Source organism: Sinocyclocheilus anshuiensis, unplaced genomic scaffold (assembly GCF_001515605.1).
Source record: "Sinocyclocheilus anshuiensis isolate Anshui unplaced genomic scaffold, SAMN03320099.WGS_v1.1 scaffold1053, whole genome shotgun sequence".
Lineage (NCBI taxonomy): Eukaryota > Metazoa > Chordata > Actinopteri > Cypriniformes > Cyprinidae > Sinocyclocheilus > Sinocyclocheilus anshuiensis.
This window is the reverse complement of record NW_015555711.1, coordinates 59,952-77,258: the sequence shown is the minus strand read 5'-3', so window position 1 is coordinate 77,258 and position 17,307 is coordinate 59,952. Positions and strand designations below refer to the sequence as shown.

Genomic DNA, 17,307 nt, shown 5'->3' with positions numbered 1-17,307 from the left:
ATAGGTGCTGTGTTTTCTCACCATGTTCACAGAGATGTCCGTAGTACCCAGGAGGACAGTGACACTCGCCCGTCACTCTGTCACAGGTGCCGTTATTTTTACAATAACATATTTCCCTGCAGTTAACCCCATATTGGCCTCTGGGACACTCTGATCAACACAACAACATGTTTAAACAGAATTTAATAACCTATAAGCCATTTTTCCTACTATACATTAGAATGTTAAATTCCTAAATGTATTATTTACTTTGTATTTTTAATTTGTTTATTTTATAATTATATAATTTAATTTATTTTATGTAGGCAAAATTGTATTTAATAAAATTAAATTCTATTATATATATTCTATTATAATTTCATATATTATAACACATTAACTATTTAAAAAACATAAATAATATAAAATATATATTTCATTTATTATAGAATTTATTTTAAATTTCCCACTTTTTTATAAAGAAAATGATTATTATTTGAGCTTGTGAAGGTTATTTTGAGTTACTAACAGTGAAATTACCCTCTCGACAGCTCGGTCCGACCCAACCGTTGAGACAGGTGCAGCGTCCATTGCGTGGATTGCACTGACCTCCGTTGTGACATTCACATCTCTCCGAGCAGTCAGGCCCAAACTATTATAGAATTTATTTTAAATTACCCACTTTTTATTTTTAATGTATTTTATAATTCTATAATTTTATTTATTTTAATTTATTTTATTTAGACAAAATTGTATTTAATAGAATAAAATTATATTATATATTCTATTATAATTTCACATATTATAGCACATTAACAATTGATTTTAATAAACAAATAATATAAACAATATATTTCATTTATTTTAGAATTTATTTAACATTTTTTACTTTTTATTTATTTTATAATTCTATAATTTTATTTTAATCTTATTTTATTTAGACAAAATTGTATTTAATAGAATAAAATTCTATTATATATTCTATTATAATTTCATATATTTATTATAGCACATTAACAGTTTATTTTAAAGGTGACATATTATGCCCCTTTTTACAATATGTAATATAAGTCTCGGGGGTCCCCAGAATGTAACTGTGAAGTTTCAGCTCAAAATACCCTACAGATAATTATATCACTTTGAAAATGCCTATTTTGAGTGGAAGCAGAAACATGCTGTATTAGAGCATGTGTCTATAAATGCAAATGAGCTGCTGCTCCCCGCTCCCTTTTCCAGAATAGAACTGTGCCATTACAGCTCGTATCTGCTAAAAAAACTTCTGTTTTGGTTCTGATTATCATGTTTATTGCTCTGAAAACCATATGAGTTTAAACTTCTGATATACGGTTTTCTGAGCGCACACATCCGAAGCACACGGACAGAAAGCGGCTGTCACAGCATGTCAGATTTTCATGATATGTCACCTTTAATAAACATACACTCTGGGTTAAAAATGCTGGGTTCATTATAAAAAAGGGTCAAACCCAACCGCTGGGTTTGTCCCTTTTTAAACCCAGCGCTGGGTTATAGTTATATTTAACCCAGCATTTTTTAGAGTGTATATAAATAATATTATTAAAAAATAATTTATTTTAGAATTTTAAATTTCAGCTGAAAATAATTATTGGCTTATCAGTTTTAGCTTAAATTTTTATATCCGTGTCACTGTGTTTTCATTGTATTGAAAGCTTCGTCAGCAGAATTTCTATGTTGGTGTGAACTGAGCACAATCAGCTGACCTCTATCACAGCTGTCTCCTGTCCAGCCCAGTCCACAGGTGCAGTTTCCTGTGACCGCGTCACACAGTCCTCCATTACTGCAGTTACAGCGCTGAGCACAGTCCTCCCCAAACCAGCCCTTAGGACAACCTGAGACACAATTACATCAGCTTATTTCATACAAACTCAGCTAAATATGACTCAATCCCTTCACCGTCCCTTTTAACAGGAATACAGTCAGACCTTTGCCACAGTCTTCCCCTCGCTGGCCCGCTTTGCACACGCATCTGCCTGTGACCGGATCGCTCCGGGCCCCTTCACCACACAAAGCCACTCGTGCACAGTCCTGCCCATAACGCCCTGATGGACAGGCTTTAAAGAGAAACTAGTCTGTTAGTAATTACACTCCCCTTTAAAAAAAAAAAAAAAAAAGACAATAATCATTTTGTCCAAAATTTATTTTTGGCTTATCAATATTGGCTTGAATTTTTTATATCAGTGCATCCTTAGTCACACTGTGTTTTTATTGTATTGATAAAAGCTGCATATTTTGCAGAATTTCTATGTTCGGGTGAACTGTGCACAATCAGCTGACCTCTATCACAGCAGTTTCCTGTCCAGCCCAGCCCACAGGTGCAGTTTCCTGTAACCGCGTCACACAGTCCTCCATTACTGCAGTTACAGCGCTGAGCACAGTCCTCCCCAAACCAGCCCTTAGGACAACCTGAGACACAATTACATCAGCTTATTTCATACAAACTCAGCTAAATATGACTCAATCCCTTCACCGTCCCTTTTAACAGGAATACAGTCAGACCTTTGCCACAGTCTTCCCCTCGCTGGCCCGCTTTGCACACGCATCTGCCTGTGACCGGATCATTCTTGGCCCCTTCACCACACAAAGCCACTCGTGCACAGTCTTGCCCGTAACGCCCTGATGGACAGGCTTTAGAGAGAGAGCAGTCTGTTAGTGATTACACTAACCTTTTAAAAAAAAAAAAAAATCTGGAAATGAGACAATATTTGTTAAAGAACAATGATTAAAAATTGTAAAAGTGTGACTGACTGATATTGCAGTTCGGTCCAATGTATCCCGGGGGGCAGGTGCAGGTGCCAGTGCTGGTCTTGCACACTCCGTTATTCAGACACTGGCACTCCTGCTCGCAGTTGGGACCATAATGGCCTGCCGCACACGCTAAAACAACAAGGTTTCATGGGTACGACATCCTTCATGCAGCATACAGTAGTAATGAGGATTTACACCTTTAAAACTTCTCAGAATTTTAATGTGGATTTTTCAACAATGGGCATTTTGACCACTAATGCAAATTACTACATTTTTTGCAATAAAACAACTGTGTCCTTTGTCTTGCTAAGGCTAATTTCATAGCTTTTATATCCTAAATACATATAATTAAATAAAATTTTCACACTTTTTGCATTATTTGACAATTACAGATTGATTGGAAATTACACAAAATAAAAATATCGAGACACGCAAATATCTCGATTTTTTTACATCTTACATCTCTTCGCATCTCTTATTTAATCTCAAGCACATTCCAACCATGTTGTCTACTTGGTAAATAGGTTTTATAAACTTATGATAAAAGTTTATAAAGTGTCACTTGTTATGGCAGTAAATGGTGCAAATTTATTTGTATTTTTCATTTTTTTTACAAATATATAAATACAAATATAAAACATTTAATAATAATACTTTTCACATAGTAAATATTGATCCTTTTTTTAGATGTTCATAATTGTATAAAAATATAATTTATTAATTTTTAATTTTAAGATATGGAACAAAGCTAAAACAAAATCTATATATTTAAGACATCTGAAAGGTAAACTGCGAATAAAAAATAAAAGCATGCATATAAAAAGGTTTTTAATATGACATAAAAGTAAAAGAATAAAGTTTAAATCTGTTAGTTTGGTAACACATTACAGTAAGGTACCACTAGTTAACATTGGTTAATTACTAACATTAACAATCAGCAATATATTTTAGTATTTATTTATTTATTTTTGTTTACGTTAGTTAAGAAAAATACAAATGTTCACAGTGTTAGTTTATTAAATAATATTAACAGATACAACTTAGGATTTTAATTATGTATTAGTAAATGTTGAAATTAACTAAGATTAATAAATGCTTTAAAATTAATTGAATGTAGTTAACTAATGTTAACAAATGGAACCTTATTGTAAAGTGTTACCATTAGTTTGAATAAAAATCAACACCTGTGACATAACAGTGCTGGTATACAAATAAATAAGAGCATATTTGACCTGTCTAGTGTGTTTGTCAATGAACTACTATATTTTTTTCCATACAGCCAAAATTGTCAAATCTTTTCTGTTCATCTCGAATGTATGTGACTTTTTAAGACGAAAGAAGGTGAGATCATGAAGGCCACACCTGTATCACACTTGCTGCCTTGATATCCTGGAGCACAGTAGCAGACACCAGTGACGGGGTGACAGAGCTGATTAACCTCGGAGCACTGGCACACCTGATTACAGTTCAGTCCGAACGTACCTGACTGACACACTGCAGAGCAGAGGAACACAACAACCTTTGAGATCCAGGGCTGCAGGATTAGTGTTTAACAACTGATGTGCTGTCAAACACATTTCACCAAGAGTGTAATGAGATCAGGATATAATCACTCACTTCGCTCGCAGCCGTTACCAGTAAATCCAGGTGGGCAGCCACACTCCCCGGTCACATGGTTACAGGAAGTGCCACGAGGACAGTGGCATCCCTGAGCGCATCGCTTCCCATATGAACCAGGTAAACAAACTGAAAGAGCACAAATGAGTTACAGTACTCTGGATCTACCAGCAGGGGGCAAACAAGATAGACATTGGGTAAATTACTTTTCTCGCAGTGCAACCCTCTCCAGCCTGCAGGACAGATGCAAGTGCCAGTGATGTGGTGACATGGGGCCTCATGATCGCACCTGCACTGCTGCTTACAGCCTGGACCATATGAACCTTGAGTACACGCTGATCAAAACACACAGAATGGGAATAAATATATGTTATGTCATGCAAAAATACATATCATGGTCAGTTTTTAAAGCAGACATTATGATGACTTCTGAGGCACTATGGTGTATTTTACCCATCTCACAGCTTGAGCCCATCCAGCCTGCGGGACAGGAGCACCTGCCATTCTGTCGATCACACACGCCGCCATTCTCACACTCACACTTGTGTTGACAGTCCATGCCAAAGTCTCCCAGAGCACATTCTGAACAAAAAACACATACACAGGATGTTTGAAAAACAAAACTGTCAATTTGCCATCTAAAAGTTGCTATATATTTTCACTGTTATATTAATTTTTAGAAATGCTGTTGTGTATCAGAAATGTCTGGTTTATGTCTTGCCCAGTTCACATGCCACTCCAGTCCATCCACTTAGACATGTGCAGTGCCCGCTGATTCGGTCACATGACCCTCCGTTCTGGCACAAGCAGTGCAGGTGGCAGCCCACACCATAGAAACCAGATGGGCACTCTGGGAAAAAAATGCATACATTAAAGACAAAGATCTTCTCTTTCATGTGAACTTTCAGTTGAACATGATTCTTGAGGTGTCAACTGATTAGATTTAATTTAAATAATTTCATAATGTAATGCCTAAAGTAATTGTAATTGTGTGTGTGTGTGTGTGTGTGTGAGACCCTGGACCATAAAACCAGTCATAAGGGTCAATTTTTTGACATTGAGATTTATACATCACATGAAAGCTGAATAAATAAGCTGTCCATTGATGTATGGTTTGTTAGGATAGGACAATATTTGGCCGAGATACAAGTATTTGAAAATCTGGAATCTGAGGGTGCAAAAAAATCCAACAATTGAAAAAACCGCCTTTAAAGTTGTCCAAATGAAGTCCTTAGCAATGCATATTACTAATCAAAAATTTAGTTTTGATATATTTATGGAAGGAAATTTACAAAATATCTTCATGGAACATGATCTTTACTTAATATCCTAATGATTTTTGAAAAAAAAATAAAAATCGATAATTTTGACCCATACAATGTATTGTTGGCTATTGCTACAAATATACCCGTGTGACTTACGACTGGTTTTGTGGTCCAGGGTTACATATATTATATATATACACATCTCTACTAAAGTAACATGTTAATCAGATATCCCTGGATAAATGTAATAAGAAAAATCTCTGCATGTTTTTGATTAAAGAAAGTATAAACATTACATTTACATTTACATAATGTATAAACATCTCTGAGGATTGCGTGAGGACAGTTAAAAACACTACCTTGTTCACAGCTGCTCCCCGTCCATCCTGCTCCACACTCACATTTTCCTTCAGCAGGGTCACATGTGGCATTATTGTGGCAGTTACAGGTTTGACTGCAGCCAGGGCCATAGGTGCCAGCTTCACATGCTACGACAAGACAGATATAGATACAGACAAATATGAAACTCTATACACAAGAAACTACAACACATTCTGAAATACATTGCTACCAGGTTTCCACATCAAAGGCAGACATCAGGATGAGGCTGTGCCAGCATTCGTTACTGCAAAGTGAGCCGATCCATGGAGTACACGCTGATCAAAACACACAGAATGGGAATAAATATATGTTATGTCATGCAAAAATACATATCATGGTCAGTTTTTAAAGCAGACATTATGATGACTTCTGAGGCACTATGGTGTATTTTACCCATCTCACAGCTTGAGCCCATCCAGCCTGCGGGACAGGAGCACCTGCCATTCTGTCGATCACACACGCCGCCATTCTCACACTCACACTTGTGTTGACAGTCCATGCCAAAGTCTCCCAGAGCACATTCTGAACAAAAAACACATACACAGGATGTTTGAAAAACAAAACTGTCAATTTGCCATCTAAAAGTTGCTATATATTTTCACTGTTATATTAATTTTTAGAAATGCTGTTGTGTATCAGAAATGTCTGGTTTATGTCTTGCCCAGTTCACATGCCACTCCAGTCCATCCACTTAGACATGTGCAGTGCCCGCTGATTCGGTCACATGACCCTCCGTTCTGGCACAAGCAGTGCAGGTGGCAGCCCACACCATAGAAACCAGATGGGCACTCTGGGAAAAAAATGCATACATTAAAGACAAAGATCTTCTCTTTCATGTGAACTTTCAGTTGAACATGATTCTTGAGGTGTCAACTGATTAGATTTAATTTAAATAATTTCATAATGTAATGCCTAAAGTAATTGTAATTGTGTGTGTGTGTGTGTGTGTGTGTGAGACCCTGGACCATAAAACCAGTCATAAGGGTCAATTTTTTGACATTGAGATTTATACATCACATGAAAGCTGAATAAATAAGCTGTCCATTGATGTATGGTTTGTTAGGATAGGACAATATTTGGCCGAGATACAAGTATTTGAAAATCTGGAATCTGAGGGTGCAAAAAAATCCAACAATTGAAAAAACCGCCTTTAAAGTTGTCCAAATGAAGTCCTTAGCAATGCATATTACTAATCAAAAATTTAGTTTTGATATATTTATGGAAGGAAATTTACAAAATATCTTCATGGAACATGATCTTTACTTAATATCCTAATGATTTTTGAAAAAAAAATAAAAATCGATAATTTTGACCCATACAATGTATTGTTGGCTATTGCTACAAATATACCCGTGTGACTTACGACTGGTTTTGTGGTCCAGGGTTACATATATTATATATATACACATCTCTACTAAAGTAACATGTTAATCAGATATCCCTGGATAAATGTAATAAGAAAAATCTCTGCATGTTTTTGATTAAAGAAAGTATAAACATTACATTTACATTTACATAATGTATAAACATCTCTGAGGATTGCGTGAGGACAGTTAAAAACACTACCTTGTTCACAGCTGCTCCCCGTCCATCCTGCTCCACACTCACATTTTCCTTCAGCAGGGTCACATGTGGCATTATTGTGGCAGTTACAGGTTTGACTGCAGCCAGGGCCATAGGTGCCAGCTTCACATGCTACGACAAGACAGATATAGATACAGACAAATATGAAACTCTATACACAAGGAACTACAACACATTCTGAGATACAATGCCACCAGGTTTCCACATCAAAGGCAGAGCTGTAGCCTGCAGACACACATCAGGACGAGGCTGTGCCTGCATTCGTTACTTCTCATGCAAAGTGTGCCGATACATGGACACACAAACTCAGAGCATCTGTTTTATTGCTTTACTTTTACCTTACACGAAAGACAGAGGGAATGCTTTGAACATGCTTCTTGTTACTATTTATTGTTATGGGATGTTGACCGCAGTAAAATGACTCACTGGTGTTGCAAAGAGGCCCGACCCAACCAGATGGACACTGACAGTCTCCAGTCACGGGGTGACAACGACCACCATTCAAGCACTGGCACTTCTGCTGGCATTCGAAACCATGAAAACCCTCAGGACAGGCTGTTGAAAATACATATATACACTTAAATACGTTAACTGGACTAGTTTTAGTGATATTATGCCACACCACCAACTACACCCCTTCTCCTCTCCTACATTTTTCACAGTACGTTCCAGTCCAGCCTGGTAAACAAGTACAGGCACCGCTCACATGCTCGCACGCTGCTTCATTCTCACAGTGGCATCTGTGACGGCAGCCCTGGCCAAAGAAACCCTCTGGACATTCTAGAGAACGCAATGAAAACATCAGACAATGCTAGATTTGTGTTCCCTGGAAATGCCAATGGTTGCTCATACTTTGATCACAGCGTGGTCCCGTGTAGCCTGCTTCACAGTGGCACTGCCCAGTCACAGGGTCACAGCTGCCCACGCTGCTCCTGCAGTCACACTGGTTGGCGCAGTTCGGCCCCCAGCGTCCCGCCTCACAAGCTGCCACAGAATATACATGCCCATTACATCAAATGATTAATTCCCACTTTACCACTGAGATCACGTTATGAGTGAAGTAAAAGGACCAGATTTATTAAAGCAGTTAACTGTGTTATTTTCGGTTTTCCTGGCAGATGTTTTTGCAACAAACGGCATGTACGTAGTGGATCCACTGAGGGCAAGGATCATTTATGTGCAGAAACCTGATGCAGGTGATTGCAATGGTTTGGCTGGAGTGTATGGTGAGATAGGCACTCAGAAATAAATAAGGCAAAGTCATGAGCTGACTTTTCACTTCTTTTTACAAGTCATTAATAACTAGCATTAACGAATATTTAAAATTACAACTTCATTAAATGATTAAGAGTTTTAGATTCAAAAGGTATAAAACATAAAATAAATTTTTTTACTAAAAATTCAAAACAAGATAAAAATCAATGTCAGTAGAGTAAGAAATATACTGATATATTTATAATATAAATAAAAAAACATGTCAATGGATATTATATATGTGTGTGTGTGTGTGTGTGTGTGTGTGTGTGTGTGTGTGTGCGTGTGTGTGTGTGTATTATTTGAAATAAATATTGAATTATACTTTGCGATTTTGCTTCTCAAGTGTATTTATTTACAAAAATGACGAAAATGCTGATTACATTTATTAAATGCAGAGAATAATTTATGCAATTAGATCTTATTTAAAACACTTGTTTTAATTTCAATTTTTAGATAAAAAATAAAATAAAAATATTTATTACTATTAATTAATTATTATTATTACTATTATTATTATTATTATTGTTATTATTATTATTATTACTATTATTATTTAAATACAAAACACATGCCAAAAACAATTGAATTGAATTGAACAATTGCCACTGAAATAAGAAATATATTTATATAATAATTATAACAATTTATATATATATATATATATATATATAGAGAGAGAGAGAGAGAGAGAGAGAATTGTTAACTCACATTTTGCAATTTTGTTTCTCAAATGTGTATTTATTTACTGGAGACTGATTAACATGAATAAAAAATTAAAATTATTTTTACATTGATGGGGCAGTGATTCTACTTGAGCTATTTAACTGTTTGACTGGATGTGATGTAACGTCTATTAAGTTACAGGCTGAATTGTAGGTAATGAGCTCTTAAATAAGTAACCCAATGCAGAGAACAGGGCAAAGGCATTACATGGAGCTTCATTTTGGGTGAACTCAAGGTGCTGCATTATAAATATACATAGATATACATAACAGATGCATGCTGACCAGCAACGGGTGAGGTACAAAAGTACAAAAGTGTGTGTAGTGGCAATGCATGAAGGTCTGGGTTTTTTATTATTTTATGGGGCATGAAGAGGTAAGACTGGGTAGTTGCCACAGTATGACCAGCAAAGGTCAGCAGGTCCTGTAGGACAGCTCAGTCTTATGTTGCATGGCTGAGGAGAAACAAATCTTGTAAAAGCTGATCCTAAAGCAATGTGTAATAGTGATAGATGTCAAAGAGGCTGTCTGACATCCATACAGTCTCAATGATCACTGAATGGCTGCCTCATATCTAGTGCGCTTTCTTTCGCTTCTAGGTTCTAGACAAACTAAATCTGAATGAAGTGTGACTTTTAAGTGTGTCCTTACCTTTCGCACAGTTGGGTCCTGTCCAGCCGTCTTTACAAACACAGAAACCTGTCACATGGTGGCAATGCCCGCTGTTTTCACAGGTGCAGCGCAACTGGCAGCTGAGGCCAAAGTGTCCAAATGGGCAGACTGATTGAAATAAAACAAGATTCACCACCATGTCAAAGTAATCAACAGATAAGGTAAAAGCTGAGGAAAGCGGACATTGAAAACCAGAAATATGCAACAGATATTTTCTCTTACAATGTGTGACACAAAACCATGTCAGACGTCTGGTACTGAACAGAGGTCTGATGATGCATTAAGATTATGAAAATTAAATATGAAATCTTACCATTCTGACAGAGATTTCCCATGTATCCCGGTGGACAAATACAGGTGCCGTTTTGCTGATCACACAATCCACCATTATCACAGGAAGGGCATAGCTCTGCACATCCCAGCCCCCAGCGGCCCTCTTCACACTCTGAACATTAAAAAAGTTATAGAATAAGGGATAGTCCAAAAATGTAATTGCATAAAAAGTAATAAATATGAGATAAAAAAGTCAAAATTATGACATTAAGTCAAAATTCTGAGATAAAAAGTCATTCACATTTTGTCATAAATGACTTTTTAGGGAAAAACTCTTTCATTATTTTAACTTTTTATGTCATAATTATAACTTTTTATGTCATAATGTTGACTGTCTCATAATTGTGACTTTTTGTCATAATTTTTACTTTGTCAATTTCGTATTTTTAACTCATAGTTGACATGTCATAATTTAGTGTTTTCATCTCATAATTCACAAAGCATGTTATAATTTCAACATTTTATCCCATAATTATGATTAAGTATATCATAATTTTGACTTACTAATCTCATAATTATGATTTTTTTTTTCATTCTTTTTTTTCTTCCATACTTTAAAGCGATAGTTCACCCAAAAATGTAAATTCTGTCATTAATTACTCACTCATCTCGTTTCAAACCCATAAGACCTTTGTTCATCTTCGGAACATACAGTAAGATATTTTTGATAAAATCCGAGAGCTTTCTGACCCTCCCATAGACAGCAACACAACTCTTGGATTTCATCAAAATTATCTTAATTTGTGTTCCGAAGATGAACGAAGGTTTTACGGATTTGGAACGACATGAGGGTGGGTAATTAATGACAGAATTTTCATTTTTGGGTGAACTACCCCTTTAAGTAAGTTTTATTCAAAGTGTAAAATAACACAGCATGACGCTATCTGTGCCAAGGTCATGGCTTTGATTACCAGGGAATACGTGAACTGATATAACCAAATAATCAAGATAAGGGGTAAACGTTTAAGAAGACTGTAAGTTTAAGACTGTAACTGAAGACTGTATATAACTTTTTTTTATTCACACTTGTCAACATGGGAGTTCTGACAGCATCACAGCACACTTCACACTTAAACACACACACACACACACACACTCTCAGCTGGAAGCCACTGACTGTTCATTAACAGCTAATAGTCGCCACTGGCTCTGTGGCATGGCTTCGCGCCTCTCTTTCTGCAATGCAGCTCATTATGACTTTTTGTATTTGAGAGAGAACTCCTCTAATGGATTGGCCTGTGAGGAAAGATATATTACCACGCTTATGTCTGTGATCTTTGGCTCAGCAAAATGCGGCTAATAATAGACCTCCAAAATCACAGCAATTTCTCCTCTCTAAACTACCCTGTCCACTCCAAAACAGAACAGATTGAAAAGTCATTAATGGCAAAACAATTTTCCTCTCTTTTAAACATGTGCAGAGCAAGAAGAGAAAGCAGAGGTCAGCATGTTTAATTTGGTTCAGATGAAACACCATGTAAATGCGATTCCAGACCAATTTGGAATAAGTGAATATGATGGTTCACTTGCAAACTTGCTCTTAACTATTTGTAACCCTGGACCACAAAACCAGTCATAAGTAGCACGGGTATATTTGTAGCAATAGCCAACAATACATCGTATGGGTCAAAAAGATTGATTTTTCTTTTATGCCAAAATCATTAGGATATTAAAGGGGTCCTATTATGCTTTTTCACTTTTTGAATTTTAGTCAGTGTGTAGTGTGTATGTTTGGGTATAAAAAAGATCTTCAAACTTATCTCAAAGTCCACTCCAAAGGGAGATATTTCGTTTAAAAAAAAAATCCCTTTACAAGAACTACAACGAATGGCTCGTTTGGACTACAGCGTTTGTTTTCCGGGTTTTGTGATATCACAAAGCGGCCCATTAGAATATCATTAAAATAATTCCCGCCTATGTAAATTCGAATGGTTGGGGGGTGGGGAGGGGCGAGGAAGTGCTGCTGTAGCCTCAAGTTTTCACAAGTTATTACACATGCACCTGAATAATTATGTATGTAAATATGTATGTTACAATTATGAAAACGTTTTTATAATAAATTGCTGACAGTACAATACTGGACAATAATGTAATCTGCAGAATTTACACTTCAATTATGAGACTACAGTGTTTCCCATACACTGAGTGCGGGTGTTTTTATATCACTGTATTTCTGAAGGAAACCGACTGTCTTCAGAAAATTGGATGTTATTTTCATTTAATCTTGCATGTAATGAGAAAGAGATTTGTACATTTCAGTAGTGTCAGACTCTGTTTCGTGTCTGTGTGTGTTTCCTTCTACCACGTGCTCCATGTTATGTTTATTTCTTTATTTGGTCTTCCTGTTCCTGTCCTGATTGTGTTATCATTTGTTCCAGGTGTTCCCCATTCTGTTCCATTTTTCCCAAGTGTGTTCCATTAGTTTCAGTGTATTTAAAGTGTTTTCTGACCTTTGTTGCCCGTCCAGTATTGAACATTGATCCCCGTGTCCTATGTGTGTGTTTTTCTCTGTGTTAAATAAAGTCTGTGATACTCCTTCGTCTCCTCGCTCCTTCACAATAGGCACACCGTGACAAGTAGAGGTAAGTGGCACTTGCCTGTTCCAGCCAGGCTTGTGTGCCACTCAGAATTGAATTAAAAATGTTTTAAAATTCCAGTTCAATCCAATTTCAGTTGGATTTAATTGAGGAAGCAAAAGGGATGCAGAACTGCAATGTGAATTTGAATAGATAAAGAATTAAAATTATTTGAAATTCATACTACAATAAAAAAAATATATAAATAAAATGTTTTGTTAGACAGACAGACAGATAGACAGATATAGATGACATGCAGACAAGACATGAAAATATATTAACATGTAAATTGGCAAAAATCAACATGCACCTTTGTTTTCTAATCGATTTTTTGGACAGTCCAATGTTTTCTGCAGTGTGTGATGTGTGTTTGTGGACCATAACAGCATATGTCTTCCTCCACAGGGGGGTGATGGTGAGTTTATCCAATCATGACTGAAAGACAATAATGTTGATCAGGTGCTGCACTGGCAGTGCATCTGCTCTCCGCTTTAAATAGATCCAGAGAGAGGCTTTTAAAGACTGCACATATTTCCCTGCGTCCCGTAGTCCATCCTGGTGTGGCAGGATATTAGCTCCATTAGCCTTGGCTCTGAGCCGATGGATGGATGCGGACAGGCAGGAGAACATGATTCACGCCCCAGCGAGGGGGGTCACGGGGAAGGCCGTAAGTCACACAGGGGGCCTGTACGGGGTATCTGATCCACTCTACTCAACCAGGTGCCGATCAATGACATCGAACCACTTATAGGCACTCCCCATTCACAGACATGTCCACCACAAGAGTAATCACACGCAGAAACACGCACATGCACACGCTGCAAAAATGCATGTGGTGGGAGGAGGTGGAGGGGAGCAGGATGGATGGAGAGACAGGCTAATGAAGAGCAGAGTGAATAGAAGCAGGATAGAGGAATGGGGGATTTGAAGGAGACAGATTATCAGGAAGGAGAGCCACTGACGGGAAAGAGAGAAAAAGGGGGGTTAAAAAGATGGTATGTTTGTACAAAGCATTTCTGAAAGGAAGCGCTATGCAGTGTGTATACTGTGCATTTGCATATACGAATGTTTTGAATGCATGAAATACACACATTTGCATTTACATTCATTGATTCAGCATATTGTTTAATACAATGCAACTTCCAAAATGAGGAAATTATCATAAAGGAGACTCGACTTGCACTCGACTTGATCTTCCTTTCCAGCATTTTTGAATTAAATTAAACAGCTTTTTTCCCTTCATTATTTATAGTATAGTTATACTTCTTCATTATTTGTTATAGTTACACTAAATTGCAACAAAAACTGCAAATTAGCCATATTTTATTCTCAAGATGGTAAATGGATGCTACTCACTGAATTAAAGGGTAAGTTCACCAAGGTTTAACCAGCTTTGTATTGTTACAGTATAAGTAAATGAATAATGTGTATTATTTTTTGTAAAAAGCATCATCCGGTGGTCCCCTAAAACCCCATCTTGCCAGTGGTGAATAACCCCTTTAAACGTGTGCACTGAAGTCATGTGACAATGTAGCATTCACTTTGCACTATTTAACATTGTGTATAGCATGTGTATAGCATCTATTTTACAAACAATTTGTAAGCAGTAGACAATATACAGTACATACTGTGCAGTGAACACAGGCAGAAGTTGACAGACGCTGGGCAGGGGTGGATGACAGAGCAGCGTGTGCAGGAGTGCGTTTTATGTCTGCGTTTGCGTCAGACTCATTAAGCTGAAGGCAGCAGAGCTGAGCTCTGGACGGTGGACTCATTCCTCATTTATCTCAACAGTAACATTGGATCCAGAATCATCAATTTAACATGACCTGTGTCCATGTGCCTTTGTAAGATGCACTCATTCATACAAATATGTGTAGCAGCATTTTATTTCCATTATATATTTTTCTGAGTTCAATAAAATATTCACTGCAGAATAATTTTGTCCGGCACTTCTATTGAGATTTGATTGGATAGTGACTGTTAGGCTGTAATATTGTTAGTTTATATTGCTCTCGGACTGTCTATTATTTCAGAGACAGAAGAAGTGATTATATTGTGATAAGATTATGATTAAGATCATAATCAAAACAAGCATTTTAACTCGGAATTTAATTAAAAAAAATGATAAGTCTAAGGAGTGGACAAAATTATCAGTGAACAACAATTTAAGTTTGTGCACACAAATCAAAAGACTTGGAATATAGCATATGACCCATATGGACCATTTATAGCAGCATGAACATTCTGCCTCACACCTCCAAATGTGTTCCTCAGAAGAAACAACATGAGGGTGAGTAAATAATGACAGAACTTTCATTTTTGGGTGCACTGTTCTTTTAAGAGCACAAACCGTGTCAATGGTTGCCGCTGTGTGTGTGTTTGTATTTTGCGTCAAGTACACTTGGCTCTTGTATCTGACAGGCTCTTGGCATTGCAGATGAAGAATTCAGCGGCCAGAGTCCAGATGGGTCTCACGTCACACACAAACATATACACAAAGATGTAAACACACACTCGTCCTAAAACACCCGTCTTCAAGGACGTTCTGCTTTAGCCAGCGAAGTTCTTGACCTGTTTTAAGAATCACACAGGCACACACCTTTACTCTATATGCTCTCAAATACTGCAGAGATTTACCCTGGTGACCCCCCATATGGCCACTAGAGCAGTGGTTCTCAATTCCAGTCCTCGCGTAACACCGCTCTGCACATTTTGTATGTATCTCTTATCACTTCAGATGTTTGTCCTATTCGACCGTAAGTGCCCTGCAAAGTGGACATCACAGGATATTCCACCACGATTACAGTTCGAATGGAGCGTATATGTTCCATTCAAAGGGCATTAAAGTGTGTGAGACGTGAATTTATTTAAAGAGGTATATTATGTCACACTTCTCTAGTAAGTTTCATCTGTGTGTGAAGACACTGCAGGCCGTGGTGTAGCACAAATCCGTGAATTAATCTTCAATGGATTTCCTGTGTGCAGGGAGTAGGGAACACTGTGTATAGGGACCCTGTCAATCGGAACACAGTTCATGCATGGAGCTCTCTTCTAACGAGCTGATGATCTGAATCAGGTGTGTTAAATAAGAGAGGCATGCAAAATATGCCGAGCGCTGGTATGCAAGGACTGGAATTGAGAACCACTGCAGTAGAGCATCTCTCTCACTCGCTTTCTTTGTCTCTCGGGTGTCTGTGCTGTTATATATAGCTTATATCTGTGCACTTATGGACTGAGATGCTTGCTGTTCCTGGAGTGCAGAATCTGCCAAAATGATACAGTTTATCTTCATTAGGCACAGAGAGTTATCTGCAGATATCCACCGAACACACACATTCACAGACACAAAAAATGTCCTCATTGACTCCCAAACTCTAGACAAGTATGAAGCACATGTAAACACACCTTTTCTCTTTATCTCTCACACACATATCCTGAAAGGACCTTTTTACCTTTCACAGTGACTTAACTACAAAATAGAGCTCAGATTATTAAATAAACCAGTTACCCCTCAGAACATAGGAACAAACACAACACACACGTCCAAGTCTGAATATGCAGACTCCTTCCTTCCTTCCGGACTTCCGGAAGTTTGTTTCTGCCATGCGATTAAAAAAATGTTAAGAGGTAATTGCAAGGTTAAGGGGTAAATTGAGTTTATATCTCATAATTGGACTTTTTTTTTATTTAAAGCTGCATTCCGTAACTTTTTTTTGGTTAAACATTATCCAAAATCAATTATTGAGCAAGTACATAACCGAAGATAAAGTCTCAAACCCAAAGAGATATTCTTTATAAAAGTGAACGCTCATCCACTCCTTCCTAAAATGCCTTGTTCAAACATGCCCCCAAATATCTACGTCAGAGTGTGGGAAGATTTGCACAACACCGCCCAAATGTATACGCAAAGAAAGAAGGTGTGAATTTATTCTCGCTGTAGTATTGTTGCCGGAAACTACAAACTACTTTGTTTGGCCTTCCAAAAGAGGACGATATCTGCTTCGTCATGCCTGGAGCTGCTGGTCCCGCGTTGCTGAGGAAATACTACAACTTTGCGCTGTCGATTGCCGGATCGGCTTTCACCGTGGACGAAGCGGAGTCCAGCCCGGAGTCGTCACATGTCCTTCCGGACGC

At 37.4% G+C, this 17,307-nt stretch overlaps 1 protein-coding gene across 1 annotated transcript in view; it reads right to left on the bottom strand.

Annotated features, from left to right (window-relative positions):
- LOC107671929 (multiple epidermal growth factor-like domains protein 6) overlaps positions 1–17,307 on the bottom strand; it is a 76,002-nt gene that overhangs the window by 748 nt on the left and 57,947 nt on the right. The window contains exons 19-33 of the mRNA XM_016464942.1: positions 10,575–10,706; positions 10,241–10,369; positions 8,463–8,594; positions 8,262–8,390; positions 8,037–8,165; positions 7,593–7,721; positions 6,688–6,816; positions 6,420–6,548; positions 4,587–4,715; positions 4,381–4,509; positions 4,126–4,257; positions 2,764–2,892; positions 1,941–2,069; positions 1,719–1,847; positions 22–150 (exon numbers count right to left, since the gene is read on the bottom strand). Coding sequence (XP_016320428.1) covers positions 22–150; positions 1,719–1,847; positions 1,941–2,069; positions 2,764–2,892; positions 4,126–4,257; positions 4,381–4,509; positions 4,587–4,715; positions 6,420–6,548; positions 6,688–6,816; positions 7,593–7,721; positions 8,037–8,165; positions 8,262–8,390; positions 8,463–8,594; positions 10,241–10,369; positions 10,575–10,706 — 1,944 coding nt within the window. The remainder of the gene's footprint in view (positions 1–21; positions 151–1,718; positions 1,848–1,940; positions 2,070–2,763; positions 2,893–4,125; positions 4,258–4,380; positions 4,510–4,586; positions 4,716–6,419; positions 6,549–6,687; positions 6,817–7,592; positions 7,722–8,036; positions 8,166–8,261; positions 8,391–8,462; positions 8,595–10,240; positions 10,370–10,574; positions 10,707–17,307) is intronic.